This window comes from Neovison vison, chromosome 5 (assembly GCF_020171115.1).
Source record: "Neovison vison isolate M4711 chromosome 5, ASM_NN_V1, whole genome shotgun sequence".
Lineage (NCBI taxonomy): Eukaryota > Metazoa > Chordata > Mammalia > Carnivora > Mustelidae > Neogale > Neogale vison.
The window spans coordinates 13,933,403-13,955,529 of NC_058095.1; the positions used below are offsets into that span (position 1 = coordinate 13,933,403).

The 22,127-nt window shown below is 37.8% G+C and overlaps 1 protein-coding gene across 13 annotated transcripts in view; it reads left to right on the forward strand.

Moving 5' to 3' along the window:
* BPTF (bromodomain PHD finger transcription factor) overlaps positions 1–22,127 on the forward strand; it is a 158,647-nt gene that overhangs the window by 88,751 nt on the left and 47,769 nt on the right. For all 13 annotated transcript variants that reach the window (XM_044247600.1, XM_044247603.1, XM_044247601.1 and 10 more), the window contains 6 exons: positions 514–869; positions 1,404–1,535; positions 12,225–12,354; positions 13,268–13,406; positions 16,682–16,861; positions 17,878–20,188. In XM_044247600.1, coding sequence (XP_044103535.1) covers positions 514–869; positions 1,404–1,535; positions 12,225–12,354; positions 13,268–13,406; positions 16,682–16,861; positions 17,878–20,188 — 3,248 coding nt within the window. The remainder of the gene's footprint in view (positions 1–513; positions 870–1,403; positions 1,536–12,224; positions 12,355–13,267; positions 13,407–16,681; positions 16,862–17,877; positions 20,189–22,127) is intronic.

The window sequence follows — 22,127 nt, forward strand, 5'->3', positions numbered from 1 at the left end:
TTGTTGTTTTTTAAGTTGAAAAAGATCCACTGTTGATCTCATGGTTTACGAAAGAATTGGGATCAGCTGTTTAAAAACATGCTTTTAAAGTATCCATGGACTCTAATGCTAAAGCTGGAATGATAAAAGGAGCAGAAAAAAAGATATTTTTATGAATATATTTTGGGGGGAATAGTACATGTAATGCCTTCTTTTTTCCCTCCCTTTATATTATAAACTTGAAGTAATGATTGGTGAATGATGTACACATGTGGTTTTGTGTCGATATTTGAGATACACAAAAATACTTCATAATGTCTGATATATAATAGGCACTTGGTAGAGGTTCTTTTGATGGGAAAATCTTGGTTGTTTAATTATAAACAGTTTTAACTTCACTTACAAATTTCAAAAGTTTAGTCATAAGATATACCTGAACTTTATTTGGAATGATAAAATACAGATTATTGAAAGACAGCTAATCAGGTTTACATATTTGATATGAATAATGCGTCTTTTTATTTTCTTGAGCAGGTCCTGGTAGTTAACTCTCAAGGAGAAATTTCACGGTTGAGCACCAAAAAGGAAGTGGTCATGAAAGGAAATATCAACAATTATTTTAAGTTGGGTCAAGAAGGGAAGTATCGTGTCTACCACAATCAGTACTCCACCAATTCATTTGCTTTGAATAAGCACCAGCACAGAGAAGATCATGATAAGAGAAGACATCTTGCGCATAAATTTTGTCTGACTCCAGCAGGAGAGTTCAAATGGAATGGTTCAGTTCATGGGTCCAAAGTTCTTACCATATCTACTCTGAGACTGACTATCACCCAACTAGAAAACAATATCCCCTCATCCTTCCTTCATCCAAATTGGGCTTCACACAGGTAAAGGAAACTTAGGTTCATTTATTGCTGTGAATATACTATATTTACAAAGTGATTATTGCAGATGCTCCCTTGAAACTCATTACCAATGAATTGAACGAAGTCACCTTAGTTAGCAAAACATTGAGGACATGAGGGATGTGAGGATACTTCTAAGTTACTGGGCCAGCATTAGCATTTGGAAAGCAGAGTCTTCATCCCTGGAGTCAGGAGGAGACTAGTCAAAGTTCCAGAACACTGTAGAAGGCTTAAGGAGTTGGAAGACGAATTGATCTCTGGGATTCCTCTAGTGTTGAAAATCTATGACTCATGAGTCCTATCCCCGTGCTTTAATAAAAGCACCATTTTGCACCCCAAAAGATGAATAAATAAGAGAAAAATTCTGACTCTGTGAGGTAGGAACCCAGTAGCAATATATTCAAACCTGCTTAGCCTAGAAAAGTACACCCTATGAGATGGAGACAGAAATGATAGCTCTTGTGCTAATTAAGACCAACAAGTGAAGTTAACTCTTTTTCCCCTCCTGAAATACAGGGCAAATTGGATCAAAGCAGTTCAGATGTGTAGCAAACCCAGAGAATTTGCCCTGGCTTTAGCGATTTTGGAGTGTGCAGTCAAACCTGTTGTGATGCTACCAATATGGCGAGAATCTTTAGGACACACCAGGTGAGTTCGGAGCCTCATAAATGCTGTACTGTACTCCCTTTTGGAATATTATTAGCCTGTTAATAATGAAAGTTAATGTATTTAAGAGGCCATATTATATATCAAATTAAATTCTTCTGGCTTTTTTTTTCCCCTTTTCTACAAGATGTAACATGAATAAAAATTTCCTATTAAAGTAAAAGGCATTTTCTTGAATAGAAAGAGTACTCACATTTTTTGAATATTCTAAAATGTTGCGGTTACTGTGGTAGGGATCTGATTTACTTAGATTTGAATGTTGAAACATCATTCAGCTCCTGAGGAGACCCAGAGTTGTGTGACTTCAGCAGACAGTTAAAAAAATTGATAAATTTTGTGACTTGAATCTACTTCTTGATTCTAATGGATTTGTTTAACTTTATTTAGTCTTTAAAAAGTTGTTACTATAAAAACTAATAGAAGCTTATGGTAAAAATTGTAAATTACTATTCAAAATGAAAAGAATCATTTTACCTTCCCTGCCCCTCTACGGAGCCCATTCTGAAGGTATGACACTGTTATTTTGTTAATATAAATATATTTTGTGTTGCTTCCCATATCTGTGTTTTATTTTATAATGAAAAGTTTTTTTAAAGAGAAAAGTAATTTACACCTGCTAAATTTTCATCTGCTAAGGATTCCTCTCAGGGTTTTTTGTGTATGTGTTCTCCTTATGTAAATCTTATAGATACTTTGTTTTCTCTCTTTCCTACCTCCTGTTTTGAATGTAATTGCTGCTACCAATAGAGGCCTCCATAAGTGGAATGGACTTAATTCTTCTAGGATTAAGAAAGGAGGGTTAAGTTCAGGTGCTGCACAGTGCATGCTAGGAGAGGAGAGCTGAATGGCCAGCATACCTCTATTCTATTTCTTACCGATCTCTTTTATCAATGTAGAGCAAGGAGAGAGTCAGAGGCAATTGTGAAGCAATACTCTTTGAGTTTCTGTTGCTCCTTCTTGCATGTACCTCCAGACATGCCAAACATGTCAGTGATAATCCTGAACCTAATGTGGTGGACCAAGCAGCCACGTCTCTGGTGACAGAGATCAGTACTTCGAGAACTGAAGCTTAGCTAAATGTTGGTAAATAAACTTGAATACTCCAACATAACTTAAAGTAACTAAATCATACCTTTTATAAATTCATTTCTCAATTTTTAAAAAAGATTTATTTATTTGAGAGAGAGACAGTGAGAGAGAGCATGAAAGGGGAGAAGGCCAGAGGGAGAAGCAGACTCCCCATGGAGCAGGGACCCGGGACCATGACCTGAGCCGAAAGCAGTTGCTCAACCAACTGAGCCTCCCGGGCGCCCCATTTCTCAATAATTCACCTTTTCTTTTTAAAATCTAGTTTGGTTTTTTCCTTCCTGGTTTGTCATTATGACTAGCCTTCTAAAAATGTTCGTTAAGAGTTATAAAATTATATCATGAATTGTATTAGTATGACATGTCTGGTGATATAGATTAAAGAAGTCTCTTTTAATATGATGAAGTAAAATAGAATGCTCTGAATTTTTAAAAAATTAGAGACTGAGATTCAGAAAAATTAGAGATGAATAATAGGGCTCTAACTTCCGTCAGTACTGTGCTCAAAAACTTCCCGGTGACAGACTTCTAAACTTGACCCTAAGAACTGTTTATAAATTCAGCTAGCTGCTTCATTCAGTAAATTATAGTTTATTATGATAGTCAGCAGTGAAGCTTTGAGAGCCTTCTAAATATCTAATGGTTACACAACATTTTTTTTTCTTTTAAGATTTTATTTATTTATCTGACAGAGATCGCAAGTAGGCAGAGAGGCAGGCAGAGAGAGAGAGAAAGGGAAGCAGGCTCCCCGCTGAGCAGAGCCCGATGTCGGACTCAATCCCAGGACCCTGAGATCACAACCCGAGCCGAAGGCAATGGCTTAACCCACTGAGCCACCCAGGCGCCCAGTTACACAACATTTTAAAAATAGTAGTAAGTTGAGATTTTTTTTTGAGAAAATTATGAAGTCTTTGTTGAAAAACAACGTTAGGTATGGAAGAATACCTAAGTAAATAGAAATATATCTCATGTTCATGTATAGGAATGTTCAGTGTCCTAAGAGTGTTAATTTTTCTCATGTTACTACTTAAATTAATTCCTTAGCATTAATAATTATCATTGGGTTTTCTGCAGAATTTGACAAGATGATTTAAAAAAATTTTTTATGAAAAAGGGCCATAGTAGGGTTTACATCTAAAGAACAGGGTAGAGGGATGCCTGAGTGGCTCAGTCAGTTAAGCATCTGCCTTTGGCTCAGGTCATGATCCCAGGGTCCTGGGATTGAATCCCCACATCCGCCTTCCTGCTTGAAGGGAAGTCTGCTTCTCCCTTTGCCTGCCACTCCCCTTGCTTGTGCTTTCTCTCTCTCTCTATCTCTCTGACAAATAAAATCTTTAAAAACAAAAAAAGGACAGGATAGAAAGACTTGTCCTACTACATAACAAAACTTACTCAGTAGCTGTAATAATACTGTGGTATAGATACAAGGATGAATAGACCAGTGGTACAGAATAAGCCATCCAGGAAGAGACCAGCCCATGTATAGACATGTAATAGTTGATAGAGTAGCATTTTAAAAAGGATGAACTCTTCAGTAGCAGGCCTGATGACACAATTTGAGTTACCTATATGGGGAAAATTGGACCCAGTAGTCCGTTCCAGGTGGAGTGATTCCTAAATGTGAAAAGCAGAACTCCCAGGAAGAAAATACGAGATTATGTTTTTGGAATGAAGAAAGTTTCCTCCTTTCCTCCCATCCCATTTCCTCCACTTCCTTCCTTCCTCCTTTCGATCCCATTTCCCTTTTCCTCTTGCCTCTCCTTCCTGTATTTTTTTCTTCTCCCTCAACAACCTCCCATACTTCGTTCTTTTCTCTTACTCTTGATTCTTTTCTTTCCTTCCTGATTCATTATGTTTCAGAACATACCAAAGTGTGGCATTATTTCTTTGTTTAGAAGCTGTTATCTATCAGAAAGATTGAGTGTGCATATATGTGTCTGTGTGTCTGCCGTTAGTACAAGTGACTTGACTTTTTAATATTGTGATTAATGTTGTGATAATATTGTGATTGTGTTTAATATTGTGATACATACGTAAGATTGTAGTATGAAGAAAGAATGGGTCATAGTAAAATAACACCTGTGAGTTCATCAACCAGTTTAAAAAATGAGACATTATCATTATTGGATCTACTTTCCATTCATATTACCTTGCCTCCCCTGAGAGATAACCATCATTTTTAAGTTTGTGTTTTGTTATACCCTTTATTTAAATATGTAGTTTTATGACATATAGATCAGTGAATGGTGGCTTGTTTTCTGTTTGAATTTTATAATAATGTGTCATCCTAAAAAATCAAGTCATAGACTGGTTAAAGTTTTTTTTTATCATACTATAATCAAGAGTGTTAGTATTCACAATATATTCAAGAACTTCTACAGTTTAGTAAGAAAAAACAAACCATTTAGTAGGAGAAAAGACCAAAGATACAAATATAATACACAGGAGACACAAATAGCCAAAAACATGAAAATTTCCCAGTAAGGTGAGGTAAATGCACATTAAAACTAGGGACTACTATTTCACACCCATTGGATTGTTAAAAATTTTTAAAATCTGGGCAAATATGTCACATAATAGAAAGAGAATTCTGACACACTGCTGATAGAACCAGGAGTGAAATGGTTGCTGCAACCATGTTCAGGAATCATTTGGTAAAAACAGAAGTGGAAAATGCAGTTCTGCTCCTAACTCAGTACCTTAAAGAGACCTTACATGTGTACATGAGAAGACATGTAGGTGTTTTTTTTTGTTTTTTTTTTTTTAAGTAGTTCCCACACCCATTGTGGAGCCCAGTGCAGGGCTTGAACTCAGAACCCTGAGATCAAGACCTGAGCTGAGATCAAGAGTCAGCCGCTTAACTGACTGAGCCACCAAGGCATCCCAAGATGTTTCTTCCAGTATTTTATCATGGTGAAATTTGGTAACAATCCCTAACTGTCCATAATTAGGCACATTTAAGTTATGGTGTGATTCTATAATGGGCTGTTACACAGCTGTGAAACTAGAGGAAGTGTGAACGAGATTGAATCTCATAAATGTACAATAGAGTAAAAACAGTTCTTTTCTTAAAAATACATGGAGTATATGAGTCTGTTTATTTAAGTTTAAAAGCATATATTCTAGTATGTTAAAAATACTGTTTGCGGATAGACATCTGTGGTAAAAGTTTAAAGAAATGTAATAGCTATATGCTTGAAACCCAAGACATACACTTATAAATAAATAACAAATGTTCGGGGCTGCCTAGGTGGCTCAGTCATTAAGTGTCTGCCTTCGGCTCAGATCATGATCCCAGGGTCCTGGGACGGAGCCCGGCATCGGGCTCCCTACTTGGCAGGAAGCCTGCTTCTCCCTCTCCCGCTCCCCCTGCTTGTGTTCTCTCTCTCTCTCTGTGTCTCTGTCAAATAAATAAAAATCTTTTAAAAAAAAAGGTTCATAGAAAAATCATAATGGACACTAGAAAACACTTTGAATTGAATGTTCACGAGACTCCTACATAATACTGAAATTCGTAGGCTGCCACTAAAGAGTACCCAGGGGGAAATTGGTAGTCTTCAGTGCTTACATTAGAAAAGAAATGCAGATTAATTAGCTAGGCACACATCTCAAGAAGTCACCCTGAAGACTGGAAATAATTAAGAACTGTTGAATATTTAATATTTAATGAAATAGAGAACATATCTTAGATCCCATTATAATTTATAAACCTCTGATGAGATTATCAGGAAAGAAAAAATAAGGGGGAATACACAAATAACCATCAAAAATAGAAAAGGGGCTATGCCAATCAGTATTTCTGAAATGGTCTCGCTGGCACTGGGAATTTTAAACCTTTAGAGGGTCCGCTAACATAGTATTCAGGCTTCCTACATCCATAGAGGAAGGGCCCGTTGGGCTTCTAGTTTTGGGCAGAAGGATTGGGAGAGGGTCCCCCACCCCCTTCTCAGTTATTGGACCATAGAGCATAGGCCAGGCTCTCTTCTCAAGCAGGAAAAGGATTTCTGGTTCTGTTTAAAGGATATCACTGTACCTATCATAAGGAGGTGAGCAGGACCAGATGACTTCATAAAGGAAGTTCTTCAGATTTCAGGTAATAGGTAATTCTTTTCAAACTTTTCTGTAAAATGGAAAAAGAAGGAAATCTTGCAGATTATTATTCATTAGTATAACACTGTTGTAAAACTTGATACATAGAAGTGGACAAAAGATAACTCGAGAATCATGGCCTTGTCTCCTTTATTAATGTTTATCGTTGGTTAATCATGGCAAGTAGATGTGCATTCAGGTACTTTTAAAAGATTAGCAGATATATTCAGGAGTAAATTTTTTAAAAATTATAAACCATGGCTAAATTGGCTTTCCCTAGACATGGAAGACTTGTCCACTCTTAGGAGATCATTAATGTCATGGTGTTTTAAGAAGCCAAAGAGCAAAAACTTTGATCATCTCATTAGATACCTAGAAGGTCTAAGTCCATTAATTAATTTTAATTTAAAAAATCATATTAAATACAGAAAGAGAATGGTCTTTTTTTTTCTGCCCATAAAGGTGTATTCCAAATTGGACCATCATGCTTTCTTGATACGTTCCCATTAACATTCAAGTGGAACAAAACAATAATGTTCACTATCAATGCTGTGGGTTTTTTTTTGTTTTTTGTTTTTTAAGATTTTATTTATTTATTTGACAGAGAGAGATCACAGTAGGCAGAGAGGCAGGCAGAGAGAGGGGAAGGGAAGCAGGCCCCTGCTGAGCAGAGAGCCCGATGCGGGACTCGATCCCAGGACCCTGAGATCATGACCTGAGCCGAAGGCAGCGGCTCAACCCACTGAGCCACCCAGGCGCCCTCAATGCTGTTTTTTAACTTTTCTTTAAAGTGATACCTAATGTAGTGTTGTCAAGAGAAATAATATGGACATGTTGGCAGATAAGGCATAGTTATTATATGCAGTTGACCTAATTAGATGCTTAGAAATCCCAAGAAAATAGAAAAACTACCAGAAACAATCTGAAAACTAAATAATGATTGTATTTATTTATTTATGAGAGAGAGAACATGCACGTGTGCAAGAGTTGGGGGCAGAGAGAGAGAGGGAGAAGCAGACTCTGTGCTGAGCAGGGAACTGAATGTGTGGCTCAGTCCCAGGGTGACCAGAGCTGCAGGCAGACGCTTCATCAACTAGTCCGCCCCGTCTCCTGAGCAATACATTCTGTGTAACAGGAACCATGTGGAATATACTGTGGGAGTTCTGAGTTAAAATAACAAATCATCTAAATACATTTAATTCTGTTCCCTGGGACGCCTGGGTGGCGCAGTTGGTTGGACGACTGCCTTCGGCTCAGGGCGTGATCCTGGAGTCCCGGGATCGAGTCCCACATCGGGCTCCCAGCTCCATGGGGAGTCTGCTTCGCTCTCTGACCTTCTCCTCGCTCGTGCTCTCTCTCACTGTCTCTCTCTCTCAAATAAATAAATAAAATCTTAAAAATAAAATAAAATAAAATAATTCTGTTCCCTGCGTAACTCCCTGAAAACTATGGCAAGGGGATTTTTTAAAAGCATAACCTCATAGAGAAGAGGGGAACAACAGATAACACAGCAGCAGTAAAACTCTGGAAGCAATAATACCCGTGGACAAATAGTAACCTACCCAAGAAGCCCAAGTCAGTGGGGAAAAGGGAGAATTTTCACAAGTCTCCCCAGAGAATCAGTAGAAGGCATAGGAGCAGGAAGTCCATCGCTGTCCATTTTGGATCGTATCCGTGCAGTGTCCCTGCTTCCACCCGGTCCAGCCGGACGGCCGTGAGTATGGTGAGCCCAGAGTCTTCCGGTCTCACTCAGACCCTTACCCTCAGATTCCACCAGAGAGCCTAATATAACCCAGTGACGAATTTCTTTTTTCCTGGGAACCGTCTTTTAATGGTAACAGTATCGCTCTTTTGCTCATGCAGCCAGTTTTATTCTTGTTACTGAATTCTCCAAGGCCAAACTTTATACTGTTTGGGATACACACATGGTGATAAAACTATAAAGCGTGGAGACGATAACCCAAAAGTCAGGGTAATGACAGCCTGGGAGCGCGACATTCTAGCTTCTGCTGTATCCAGTTAGTGATACAAAGTTCTCTTTCTTAACCTGGTTACATCTTATGTATTTTTAAAAAATTTATAATGAAAGAAAAGATGCCCACAACAACAAAAAACTCTCAAATAACTAGGAATAAATTTACCAAGAAATATTTAGGACCATGTAAAGAGATCATTAAAACTTTACTAAAGATAGAAAGGATACTCAGTAAATGAAAGGGTGAAGAGGGACACCTGGCTGGCTCAGTCAGTTGAGCGTCTGCCTTCAGCTCAGGTTGTATTCCCGGGGTCCTGGGATCGAGCCCCACATTGAGTTCTCTGCTCAGCAGGGAGTCTGCTTCTCCCAGTACCTTTGCTGTTCCCCCTGGTTCTGCTCTCTCACTTACGCTCTCTCAAATAAACAAATAAATAAATAAAGTCTTTAAAAAAAAAAATGAAAAGGTAAAGATGCATCATGTGTTTAGATATATATACTACATTTTTGAAAACCATCCATTATGATAATTATTTTAATTTCATCTATCAAAATTCATATTCATTTGCATTATGAGTAGGATTTTCCCCCCTTGGGGGGCAGATAGACTTGATCAAAATGATGCTAAGATTTCAGATAGAAAAATTAATTGCAGGAAAAGGGAAATGGATATGAGAAAAAAAGGGAATAGATATTAGAACATTTTTGAAGCTACAATAAAAAATAAGATTTATGGTCGCAGTGTAGAAGAAAGAACCCAGAAATAGACCTAAACACATGTGAGCATTTAGCAATGACAGCATTACATGTAAGAGGAGGAAAGAGGACATACTTTGGAGAAAATATTACCTAGATCCCTGCCTCAGCAAAAACATTCAGATCAATAAGATTTAAAGAAAAAAAATTAAAAAGCTTCACTAAGAAACCATGGATTAATTGTGTTTTTGTTGTGATACTTTCTTTTTAAACAGATGTAAAACCCAGATGCCATAGAGGAAAAGAGTGGATATATGTATTTAAAATTCTGAGTGGAAAAATAATATTATAATCAAACTCAAAAGACAGATGACAAACTGAGGAAAGATATTTGCACCACAAATGGGAAGTTACCTTAATTGACAAAGATCTTTTATAAATGAAAAGGACTAATAGTCCAGTACAGACAAGACAAAGGATTTGAACAGGCATTTTACAGAAAAATAAATATGAAAGGCCAGTGGACATAAAAAGAAATGTTTACTTTTCTCATAATTAAGGAAATGTAGATCAAAACAGCGGGCTATAATTTCTTACCTCTCAGTTGGGCTAATAATTTAAAAGTTTGGTACTAACTTGAGTGAAGGTGTGGGAAGGCAGGGTGGCTTTTTAATTGATGGCGGTGGGAAGTGTACAATTCTGAAGAACTTTGTGGCTTTACTTGTCAGCATTTTAAGTGCAAGAACCTGTGGACCTAGCTACCCCACCACTGGGGGACACTGGAGATGCTCTCCAAGTTTACCAAGATCACACAAAACATTTTTTCTTATAGCTTTGTTTATAACAGCAAAGCAAGCACAAGACCCTGGGCACCATGTGGAGACTAGGAGTGGAGTTGACGCTTGGTCCCTACTCCTGGGCACGCTCTCAGTTGAACCGTGGAGGTGTGGAAGGAACACTTGCCACCCAGTGCGCCTGCCGGTGTAGAGCGGCAGCTAGAAGCTGCACTGTACCAGCCTGATCGGCCCTCCTTCCTGGGGCCTCGAGGCTGCCAGCAGTAGCCAAGATTTCCTCCCAAGCAAATGGGAGCTGAGCTTTGTTGCTGCCAAAACCTAAGGATTATCTTGGTGGCGGTGAGAACAACAGAATTTACTCTGGAGCAGCAAACATCACAGATTAGCTACAGTACTGGCATCCCAGCAAAGTGAAACCTTTGTATCTGATGATGGAAATATTTCTGGTTCCCATGTGAACACTGAGTGCAAGCTCCCAGCTGAGCTGTGAGCTCCCAGAGTGCTCCAGTGGTCTCCCCACACAGTGCTCCGTTCCCGGCCACTGTCAGCGAAGATGGCGCAGTTGGCTGTGTCAGACCTGAACTTTCAGAGGGTTTTAAAGCGTGGCCCACAAAAACTGTGTTCAGAAATACTACTTGATCCTGGCTCAGTCCCTCTTTCCTTTCTCGAGCTGGCTGAGACTGTCAGGCCATCCACCAAGCTGTACCTACAGAGCTTGCCCCACTCCCTGGTTCCAAGAGTAGTGGCAAATTGGTGGTGGTTGGTATTAAGTTAGTCCCCGGTGAGATTCCACTTCCTTTCCCCTCCTCCCATCAGTTGTGAGAGAACGAAGGTCCTTTGCTCTACTAGTGGCTGTGCAGCCAGTAGGCAGGAGCTCTCTTGGCCTGAGGTAAGCTAGACTGTGGGTCCTATATTCACAGATACACAAAGCTTTCTTGAAAATGGAGATAAATAAGGAGTTTTTAGTGGGAGGATAGAGATAAAAAGAATTAAATCCCCTTGCACATCTTTCCAGCACCACTGCCTCCCCCAGGTTGACAGAAGATCTCTTGTGGTTTTTGTTTTGTTTTGTTTTGTTTTTTTCTTCCACATAGCTATGCGTGCAAGATTGGCTACATCTGGATAGGGTATGATAAAGCAGTTTTTCTACCACTGCAGCTCCTAGAGACAGACTCTTCTCTTCCTGGGTTTTGGTCATTCTCCTTGTTGATAGGAAATACTCTCATTCACAAGAATCTAGTTGAATCATCTTATTGTAGAGCCTCACCACAGGCCCACCTGTTTGCCTACTGCTGGGTGCAATGACAGCCATTTTCTGACCTTAAAAATGAGTGTGGCCCATGCCCTGTATTTAATGATGGACACGAATCAGTGTGGGTCCTTCTTCTGCAGCCCTTCCCCTCACCCAAAAGCAGGAGACTTGTGTGCCTTTTTCTCTATGGATGTAGAAAGCCTGAATTCTATATTAGTGGGCCCCGTGATGGCTTTAAAACCCCTAGTGCTAGATAGAATTAGAAATATTGGTTGTTAAAATAAAAGTTTGGATTTGTTGTTCTTTTTGGTGGGAAGGAAATAATGTATTCTTTAACTGGGGACTGGTTCAATAAATTATAGTCTGTCCATGCAGTGGGGTATATTATTTAATTCTTTAAAATGATCTCTATCTTCCGGTATGAAAAGCAGTTAATCATTGATTAAAAGCTGTGTGGTTGTGATTGTAATGTAGTATTCCTTTGTGTAAATATGATGTTGGTGTATATATGAATAGTTTCAGGAATAAGCCATAAGTGAGTGTATTTCTTATTGGACCCATGTGGGAAGAATGGGGTATTTTTGCTTCTTTCTACTGTTTGATTTTTCCTGTTATGGAATTATATATCTATCTATTTTTGTGAGTTGGAGTTATCTAGGTCATGGGACTATAGCTAACCATCCTTCAGTTCTGTCTTCCTAATTTGCAGTACTATATTTTTGTCTTTTTAATTTATTTTTCAAAGTTAAATGCCCTTCCTCTTTCTGTTCGTATACTCTTAGGTTACACAGGATGACATCAATTGAAAGAGAAGAAAAGGAGAAAGTCAAGAAAAAAGAGAAAAAACAGGAAGAGGAAGAAACGATGCAGCAAGCCACATGGGTAAAATACACATTTCCAGTTAAACATCAGGTAATTTTTCTAATAACTTTTAGAATAGGTTTAGCCATTTCTGAGACTTGTATTCTACAACTTTGAATATCTAAATTGTTTTACTTTTGACACAGTCTTTTATTTAATCTAGTTGGAATGAAGTAAATCTTTCTGGCAATTTTACAAGCATAAATTTATCTTATTAGAATATAGGTGGGCCGTTAGACTAATCTGTTGAAATTGTTAGAAAACTGTAAAAGTGTGTTACATTTTTCACATTAGAAAGGGGTACAATTGACTTTGGGAAAACACGGGTTTGAACTGTATAGGTTCACTTACGCACAGATTTTTTTTCTGGTAAATACAGTATGGTACTGTAAGTGCATTTTTCTTCTTCTGATTTTTCTCCTTTTTTTTAAAGATTTTATTTATTTTAGAGAAAGGGTAGGGGTGGAGGGGCAGAGAGAGTCTTAAGCCTGCTCCGCTCTGAGCATGGAGTCCATCACGGGGCTTGATCTCATGACCCTGAGATCATGACCTGAACCAAAAGTAAGAGACTGCACCACCCAGGTGCCCCCTGCCTTATGATTTTCTTAATGACGTTTTCTTCTCTCTAGCTTACTCTGTTGTAAAGAATTCAGTATGTAATACATATAACAACAGAATATGTGTTAATTAGCTGTTTATGTTATTGGTAAGACTTTGGTCAACAGGAGGCTATCGGTAAAGTTTTGAGGGAATCAAAAGTTATACGTGGAGTTTTGACTGCATGTTGTTCAGGGGTCAGCTGTTATCAGTTTTTTCATAAATTTCTGATTCCTGTTGAAAATAAAATTGATTGGTAAACTTATTTGCCTGACTGTTGATCTTGTTTGGTGAAAATAGATGAAAGCAAATGTGCTTTATAAGTATTCTCATTCTCGTTTAATCAGAATGTTTTCATTTATACCAGGTTTGGAAACAAAAAGGAGAGGAATACAGAGTAACAGGATATGGTGGTTGGAGCTGGATTAGTAAAACTCATGTTTATAGGTTTGTTCCTAAATTGCCAGGCAATACTAATGTGAATTACAGAAAATCATTAGAAGGAAGTAAGTAATTGAAGTTATTTTTTTCTCTGTTATAGTTTCTGATTTTGTACTATTTCTTATAAATTTGTAGAACATTGTACATATTTTGGATAAAAGTGCTTTTTCTGGAATTTTTAATAGAACATATGGACCTGCCAATGTAGTTTATTAATAATAAACTCTAAAATTTTTTTTAAGATGTTATTTATTTATTTGACAGAGAGAGATCACAAGTAGGCAGAGAGGCAGGCAGAGAGGGGGAAGCAGGCTCCCCGCTGAGCAGAGAGCCTGATGGGGGGCTCGATCCCAGGACCCTGAGATCATGACCTGAGCTGAAGGTAGAGGATTTAACCCACTGAGCCACCCAGGCACTCCCTAAAATACTTTAAATTGGCTTTATTCTTGGGATTTTCATATCTAGGATTTCAGTTAAAGATGATAGAATAGAACTTATTTAAAAAAGAGAAAGAGAAAAGTCCTGAGCCACTTACTTGTTTTTCTGAAACTTTAAATTCAGTATTGCCTGCCTTACTTCCTAAGGAACCACCTGTCTGGTAACCTCAATGTTAACAGCACATGACAAAGCCAGAAAGGAAGCAATAGAGACTTTTGTGACCCCTCCACGTAAATGAGGGAGGTATCAACTCCATTTGTGTTATTCACTAACAACTTTGGTATTCAGAATCACAGAACTCTAGAGTGGAACTGCCCTATTAAGAGACCATTTTGAATCTCACATTCCATGAGCAGGTTATTTCCTGAAGATGTGACGTTACATATAGTTCACATAGATACAGAGGACAGAGCCCTGACCAGAATCGATGTCTCCTCGCTCCCACCATCCTCTTTCCATGCTCCATTGCCATCTCTCTTTTGTTTCCTGAGCAGTTTTCAAAAAGCAGTTCTCACTCTGCGGTATAATTTGTCCGTGTGTGATGTGATGATGTGTTCTCTCCTATGAAACCTGTGCTATGGTGACTGCTGCGTGCGTACATAGCTAACTTATTTGACTTCTTGTGAATGTTTCTGGTGAATCCTGGACTGGCTAGATATTTGAAACTGTTAATGTGGTAAAGTTATCATTTTGGATTATTACCCTTTAACAGAAAAAATATGTATTTCATAAGGCTCACTGGAACTTATATGGACTGTTGTGTATCTTGCACACAGTAGATGCTCAATGAGTATTTGTTTGCCAAGTAGAACTATTCAACATTAAATTCTGTTTTGATATGATTATATTCAAGTTTGAGTGTCCTTTATAATAAATTCTAAAAGATTAACTTTTTTATTGCCATTTTGTTGCTCCAGTTACCCAGATAGCACTACGAATTCCAGAGAATTTTTGTTCAGTTGTGCCTGACCGGGTTTGTCTCGTGTAGTAAAATCCAGATTATCAATAAGGAAAACATTTACGCTTTTGTAGGTTTATCTTATAACCACTTTCCTTAGCATACAGTTTCTGTTGTCCAAGTGCTGGGCTTTTATCTAGTCAGGTACCAAATTGGTCTTCCAGCATCTTTTATGCCTTTCCTCTTAGATGGTAGAAGTGCACAGTGCACATTGTTAGCTTAATTTAACTACAGAGTAGGAATTACAGTGAAGGCCTTAGTAACCACCAATTTATTATCTCAGAACTACTAGTTCCTATAAGAGTGGCTAATCTAGTCTGATCATATGATAGAAGCACAGATGTGTTGGAGAAAACCAGAGAGAAATGCAGTTCAGGGACCTTGACTTAGTATCAGAAGGCTAGGTGTTCAACTTGACTGCTGACTGTGTGTATCCCTTATCTCTAACCTCCATTCTAACTCAGACTGGGTGCATTTGTTTTGCATATTAGTTTATAAGTGTCAGTAAAGGTATTGATGTGCAGGGATTAACAGGATCTTAATTAGTAGTCTATATGTCAAGAAGACCTTTAATGGAGAGGAAATTGCAGATATTTTACAATTGTCTAAGTATCTGGATTCTTAAAGCTTTTAAATGGGCTATTGCCATCATATAAAGCTCTCTTTGAGCAACTTGAAATCATCGAAAACATATTTCCCAGCTATTCTGAAATTACTTAAAGAAGCACTGAGTAAGGAGAGTATCAGCTTAGTTTTTGTCCTGTGGTACCTGGGGGTCCAGATGCATCCTGTCACTATTTTATCTGATTTTTTTCTTCTTTCACCAGTATCCTACTGTCTTGACAGATACTGAGTTTGTATTTTCCACTCTTTAACCTTCCCTCAGCCTAATCTTTCTCGAAGGAATCATTTATTTAAATAAGAAGTAGGTATATGTTGAGAAGTCCTTGGGATATTTGGGATCAAGTAAAGAAGAAAATAAAAGGTACAAAATGCCTGCGAAGCCCAAGAAAATTCATCTGGACAATAGTTCTGTATCGTGGGCTTGTGTTTTGTTTTTTTTCCCTTATGGAAAATTTGAAACTATATGAGAGTAAAAAGAGAAGAGAAAAATGAATTCCTATGCAACCATCATTCAGCGTCTGTCACTCTCCTGTTAGTTATCACCTACTTTTTTTCCGGGAGTTCTTTTTTCCCATGTATTTAGAGCAAATTCTAGAAATCATGCTATTTACCAGTTCCATATATAGCTCTAATTAGAGTAGACATTCCATAACTGTCATGACATTACCCGTTCAACGAACTGACAGTATTTAACACATCCATCTTGAGAGTCTCAGTTCCTATTCCAATTGCCCCAGTTGCGCCAGAGACACCATTTTACTATTGGCAATAAATTAGCTTCAGACAAGGCCAAACATTGCATTTGGTTATTTCTCTGAAGTCTCTTTTATTCTGTGATAAATGCTGATTCCCTACCCGGCGGGGGGGGGGCGGTGGTGCGTAAACAAACTTCTCTAATTAATTTTACTGGCTCTTGGATAGCCTTGAAGTCTATCCGTGGACTCTGGGTGAAAAATACTTAAGTATTTATCCTTCTAATGTGATTCTTTAACACGAAGTATGTTAGAAACACTGATGTAGACTTAGTGGAGTTATTGAGCAGTTGAAATAGTCTCATAGTGAAGGATTCTAAAGAACTTCTAAAATGCACTCATTCCTTTTATGCTTTCAGTCAGCTGAACATATTAGGAAAATATAGACTATTTTCAACTTTTGTGGTTTTTTTATTAAAAAATGGTATAAATGCTGGAAATTACTTGATAATTTCCACTAAACTAGATTTATTAAAGTAAATTGCTAATATTCAGAATACCCATAATTATATATATATATATATATATATATACACACACACACATATACACACTCAATTCTTTTTAGCCAAAAATAATGCGGATGAAAATATGGATGAATCAGATAGAAGAAAAAGTCCACGGAGTCCAAAAAAAATAAAAACAGAGCCTGATGCTGAGAAAGGCGAGGTAAAAGATTCAGATGCTACCAAAGGAGCAGACCAAAGTGAAATGGACGTTTCCAAGATTACTGAGAAGAAGGACCAAGGTAAGGAGAGTATCCGGTGGGGAGGGCGGCCTGGGGGTGATAAGATTGCCCTGGATCAGACTCTCACAGCGGAAGAGGTACTGCCTTGTCTTTCTTTGATAGCAGCTTTATTGAATCATAACTCATGTGCTTTATAACTCACCCATTTAAAATGTACAGTTCAGTGGTTTTTAGTATTTCACAGAGCTGTTCAACTATCACCATTATCAGTTTTAGAACATTCTTGTCACCCCAAAAGGAAACCTCATACTCATTAGCAGTTAGTCTCCAGTCCTCCCTAAATCCCCCTCAGTCTAGTGGTCTACTTTCTGTCTCTATGAATTTGCCCTATTTTGGACATTTCATATAAATGAAATCATGTAATATGTGGTCCTTTGGGACTGGTTTTTTTTGACTTGGTGTAATGTTTTCAAGCTTCGCCCATGTTGTAGCATGTGTCAGCATTTTGTCATTTTTATTTCCAAATAACAGTCCATTTTTTGGTTGTGCCACATTTTGTTTATCCAGTCATCAGTTGGTGGACATTTGGGTTTCTACTTTTTGGATGTTATAAATACTGATAAGGACATTTATGTATAAGTTCTTATATGGATATATGCTTTCATCCCTCTTGGGTAAACACCTAGTAGTGGAATTACTGGGTCCAGCCTTCTGAGGAACTTACGTTGTCTTTTGTGAAAAGTCATTTTTTAAAAACTAGATAAGCTAGGTAATGTATGAGCCCTAAGATATTTTATGACCACAAAACATTCTAAACAAAATTTTCATGAAGGTATGGTGTATGGGGTAACTGTCATACGCTAAGTAATTTTTCACTGTGACGTTCCAATTTCAGACACTAAGAATCAGAATATTTAAATATTTACTAGATGTTTTTAAACCTTTTATAAAGTTTTAATTTATATTGAAGCCCTTGAGTGAAAATGAAAAACACTGCTAGTTTTTAAAATAAAAATACTGCAAATTCCACATTGGAGACTAAAAGTTACACTTACATAAATGTCTTTGTTTCACAGATGTACAAGAAATTTTAGATTCTGACAATGAGAAACCCTTTAAGGAAGAACCAATGGAGATAGATGATGATGTGAAAACAGAGCCACATATAAACTGTCACGAAGGTTCTCAAGTAGATGTGGTCAATGTCAGTGAGGGCTTCCATTTAAGGACTAGTTATAAAAAGAAAATTAAATCATCCAAACTAGATGGACTTCTTGAAAGGAGAATTAAACAGTTTACACTGGAAGAAAAACAGCGCCTTGAGAAAATGAAGTTGGAGGGTGGAAATAAGGGTATAGGAAAGACCTCTGCAAGTTCTTTGAAAAGCCTTTCTGAGTCACCAGTAACAGTGAAAGCAAAAGAAGGGTGTCAAAGTGATGCACTTAGACAAGAACAAAGCCCTAATGCAAGTAATGGTAAATCTGAAGATGTGAGTCGGGGATGCTCACAAAGTGATTCCTCGGTTCTTGAAATCGGTGATCCTGATCATACAACAGAGAGACTTTATCCAAAAGATCAAATGTTAGATGATGTCTCCATTCAGAGCCCAGACACAAACTGTCAGAAACAAAATTCTGTTGGAAATGACATAGATGAGAGTCTCTCTGAACCTACGAGTCAAGGCCAGGAACCTAGTAAGATTAAAACAAGAGGAAGTGACTTTCTCATTGGTGACTCCAAACTAGCCTGCACAGATGAAATTGGTACTTTGATCTATAAAAATAAAAAGCCACTCATACAGGAGGATAATGACACCATTGTTTCTCCTTCCCAGAGCCCGTCACTTCCATCAGTACCTAAAAGTACCGATAATAAAGACCTCTCGTCTCTGTCAAAAGCAGTGGACTTTGAAGGAAAACTAGGATGTGTCTCTGAATATAACAGCACTTTGGAAAATAGTTCTGATACTATGTCTATTCAGGACAGCAGTGAAGAAGATATGATTGTTCAGAATAGCAATGAAAGTCTTTCTGAGCAGTTCATAACTCAAGAACAAGGTATTGAAGGCTTGGAGACATTGAAACAGGAGTTTGTTCCAGATAAGTCCCCTGGAAACTATGATAAAAGACCACAGGGTAAGGTAACTGAAGCAAATGGTAGAAAGCCAAGTCAAGAACAGAAATTAGAGGAGAGAACTGTTAATAAATGTATTGATCAAGTCAATCTAAAAAGTAGTACTGACAAAAAGAATAATGAAAATCGAGAGTCTGAAAAGAAAGGACAGAAAGCAGGTACCTTTCAAATAAACGGAAAAGATAATAAGCCCAAAACATATTTAAAAGGGGAATGCTTGAAAGACATTTCTGAGAGTAAAGTAGTAAGTGGTGACATTGAACCAAAGCTTAATAATATAAATAAATTAATTCCTGAAAACGATATTAAGCCTTTGACTGCTAAAGAATCTGCTGTAAAGCCATTCATGAATGGTGATGTCATCATGGAAGATTTCAATGAAAAAAACAACTTGGAAACAAAATCATGTTTACGGAGATCTTCGGATGGTGAAGGCGACTACCAAGATGGCCTAGAGACCCTGCCATCAACCAAAGAGTGGGAGCGTGCACACACTACCATGCCTTCACTGTCTGCTCCGGAAAGCAGTTCAGGGAATCAGGTAGAAGATATGGAAGTTGAAACCTCAGAAGTGAAGAAAGTTACTCCCTCACCTGTTACTTCTGGAGAGGAATCTAACCTCAGTAATGATTTTGTTGATGAAAATGGTCTGCCTGCCCACAAAGATGAAAATGTCAATGGAGAGTCCAAGAGAAAAACAGTCATCACAGAAGTCACCACCATGACATCCACAGTGGCCACAGAATCAAAAACCGTAATCAAAGTAGCAAAAGGTGATAAGCAGACTGTGGTCTCTTCCACAGAAAATTGTGCCAAATCCACTGTTAAAACCACCACTACAACTGTAACAAAGCTTTCCACACCCTCCACAGGCAGCAGTGTGGACATCATCTCCGTGAAGGAGCAGAGTAAGACAGTGGTCACCACAACGGTGACAGACTCACTGACCACTGCAGGGGGCACTCTGGTGACATCTATGACGGTGAGCAAAGAATATTCCACAAGAGACAAAGTGAAACTCATGAAATTCTCAAGACCCAAGAAGACTCGTTCAGGTACAGCTCTGCCATCCTATAGAAAGTTTATCACCAAGAGCAGCAAAAAGAGCATATTTGTTTTACCTAATGATGACTTAAAAAAGTTGGCCAGAAAAGGAGGAATTCGAGAAGTCCCCTATTTTAATTACAATGCAAAACCTGCCTTGGATATATGGCCATATCCTTCTCCTAGACCAACGTTTGGTATCACTTGGAGGTATGTACTTTAAAATGTATTTGGGGAAGGGAGAAAGTCTTAAAAAGCATTGCCTAGTAAGCATATCTCATTTTTTACAGGAAAAAAAAATGAGATAATAAGAGATGAGATAGGGGAGCAGAAGTTTAATGGGTCAAGTTAGTAATGGAAATAAGATACAGAGAATCTTAAATTTGGCCAGCTGGAGGTACTCAAGTTTCTTAAGGAAAAATGTTTTAAAAACTGAAAAAAATGTAAGGGAATTCTTTAAAATGAAATTCAGTTTTACTTACCACAAGACAAAAGAAACCTGTCAAATAAAGTTGTTTTTGTGCTTTAACTTTCCAAATTATTGCCATGTGTTTGCCTTAGGAATGAGAGAATTACAGACTTGGATAATCCCCTTTCTTGAATGTTTGTATTTTATTTCTATTAGGTAATTCATAGAAATATAAGACATAGGAAACATGCCTGTGAATCACACAAAGTTCATCATAACATGGAAATCTTCCTAATGTAATTTATTTGCATGATAAACATTTATTTTGGAGTTCTCTGTTATTTATGTGAGAAGAGGTAGTCTCTGAGATTCCTTAGGGATTTTTTAAAACCCAGAAATAGTCTTAATTTAAAATTTTCTGGGCATTAAGCTTTGGGGATGAGTCATAAGTACATAGTGTTGGCAGTTGTCAGATCGTGTAGTTTTATATTGGGAAAGGATCTTAGAAATTCTTATCTTTTATAGATGTGTAATAATTTGCCTCTGGCCACAGAGGGACAGAGTTAGGAATAGTTCCCGGTTTTCCTAAATCCCAGTCCAGTGCTACATCTGCTCTGTCACATTTCACATATCTGTCCTTGCTTTGTCCTTTTTCATGTCCTTGTCTTTTTATCTTTTCATCCTCACAACTGGAAAGGACGGAACATAAAGACTGAAAACATAAGAGTTCTATGGGGCATGCTCGGAAGTCAGGAACAATCTTGATTGCTTCTAGATTTTGGTAGGAACCCGAAGTTATTTCAACAAATGAGCAGACTTCATTTCACTCTAGACTTCATTTCTGTGTGTCTTTATTATGGTTCCAATTTCTTTAAGTTAAAATCATACCTTTTTTGGTTTCTTTTATATTATAACTAGTATTATAAAACAAACAAACAAAAAAAGGTGAAGTGTAAATGAGTATTCTCTTTAAAGGAATTAACTTACTAACATGGCCAGTCATAGTTGGTTTGACCAAGGTTTTTATAACTCATCTTTTGATTTGAATTAAAATATCATCACTCCATTACACATTCAATAGAGACAGCTGAAAAGTACAATTTCTCTGCAGGGCCTGCAATGAAGGATTTGCAGAATCCTGCAGGGAATCAAGGAACTCTTCATTACAGTTCATGGATTTATAGGATTACTCTGCACTTTTCTGCTTTCTTCATTGAGAGCGGTCCCAAAATGTATCCTTGACTGTCCTGCAGGTAACTTCTTTCCCACTGGAAAAGTTACTATGTACAAATACTTTAATTAAAATGACCTGGCAGTTGTGGAGGCCGACCTTTCTGCTCTTTTCTTTTCCGAAGTGGAAGGTAGGCTCAACTGGGCAGCACTTTTCTCTGAACCCGTTCCAATCGAATGTTGCGCAGGGCTCTTTTCTGCACGGCCGGGTTTCAGGAGCCTTGTATTGTTTTAATATGCACTGTGGGCACAGTGGGTACCTGTGTAGTTAATTTCTCATGTGTTAATGGAAGGAAATACCGTCCTGTACATTTTAAACAGATATTGCTGTCAAATACTTGGTAACGGCTCAGTTTGCTGAAGTTGAGGGAAGATACAAGAATCCCTTGTATCTACCAGAAGCATGGGTAAATATGTAAAATATTCTTGACTTAATGCATTTTTAAAAGGTGTATTGCTGTAAAAACCATGGATGTGAAATGCATTTTTGTACTCACACTTGAATAAGAT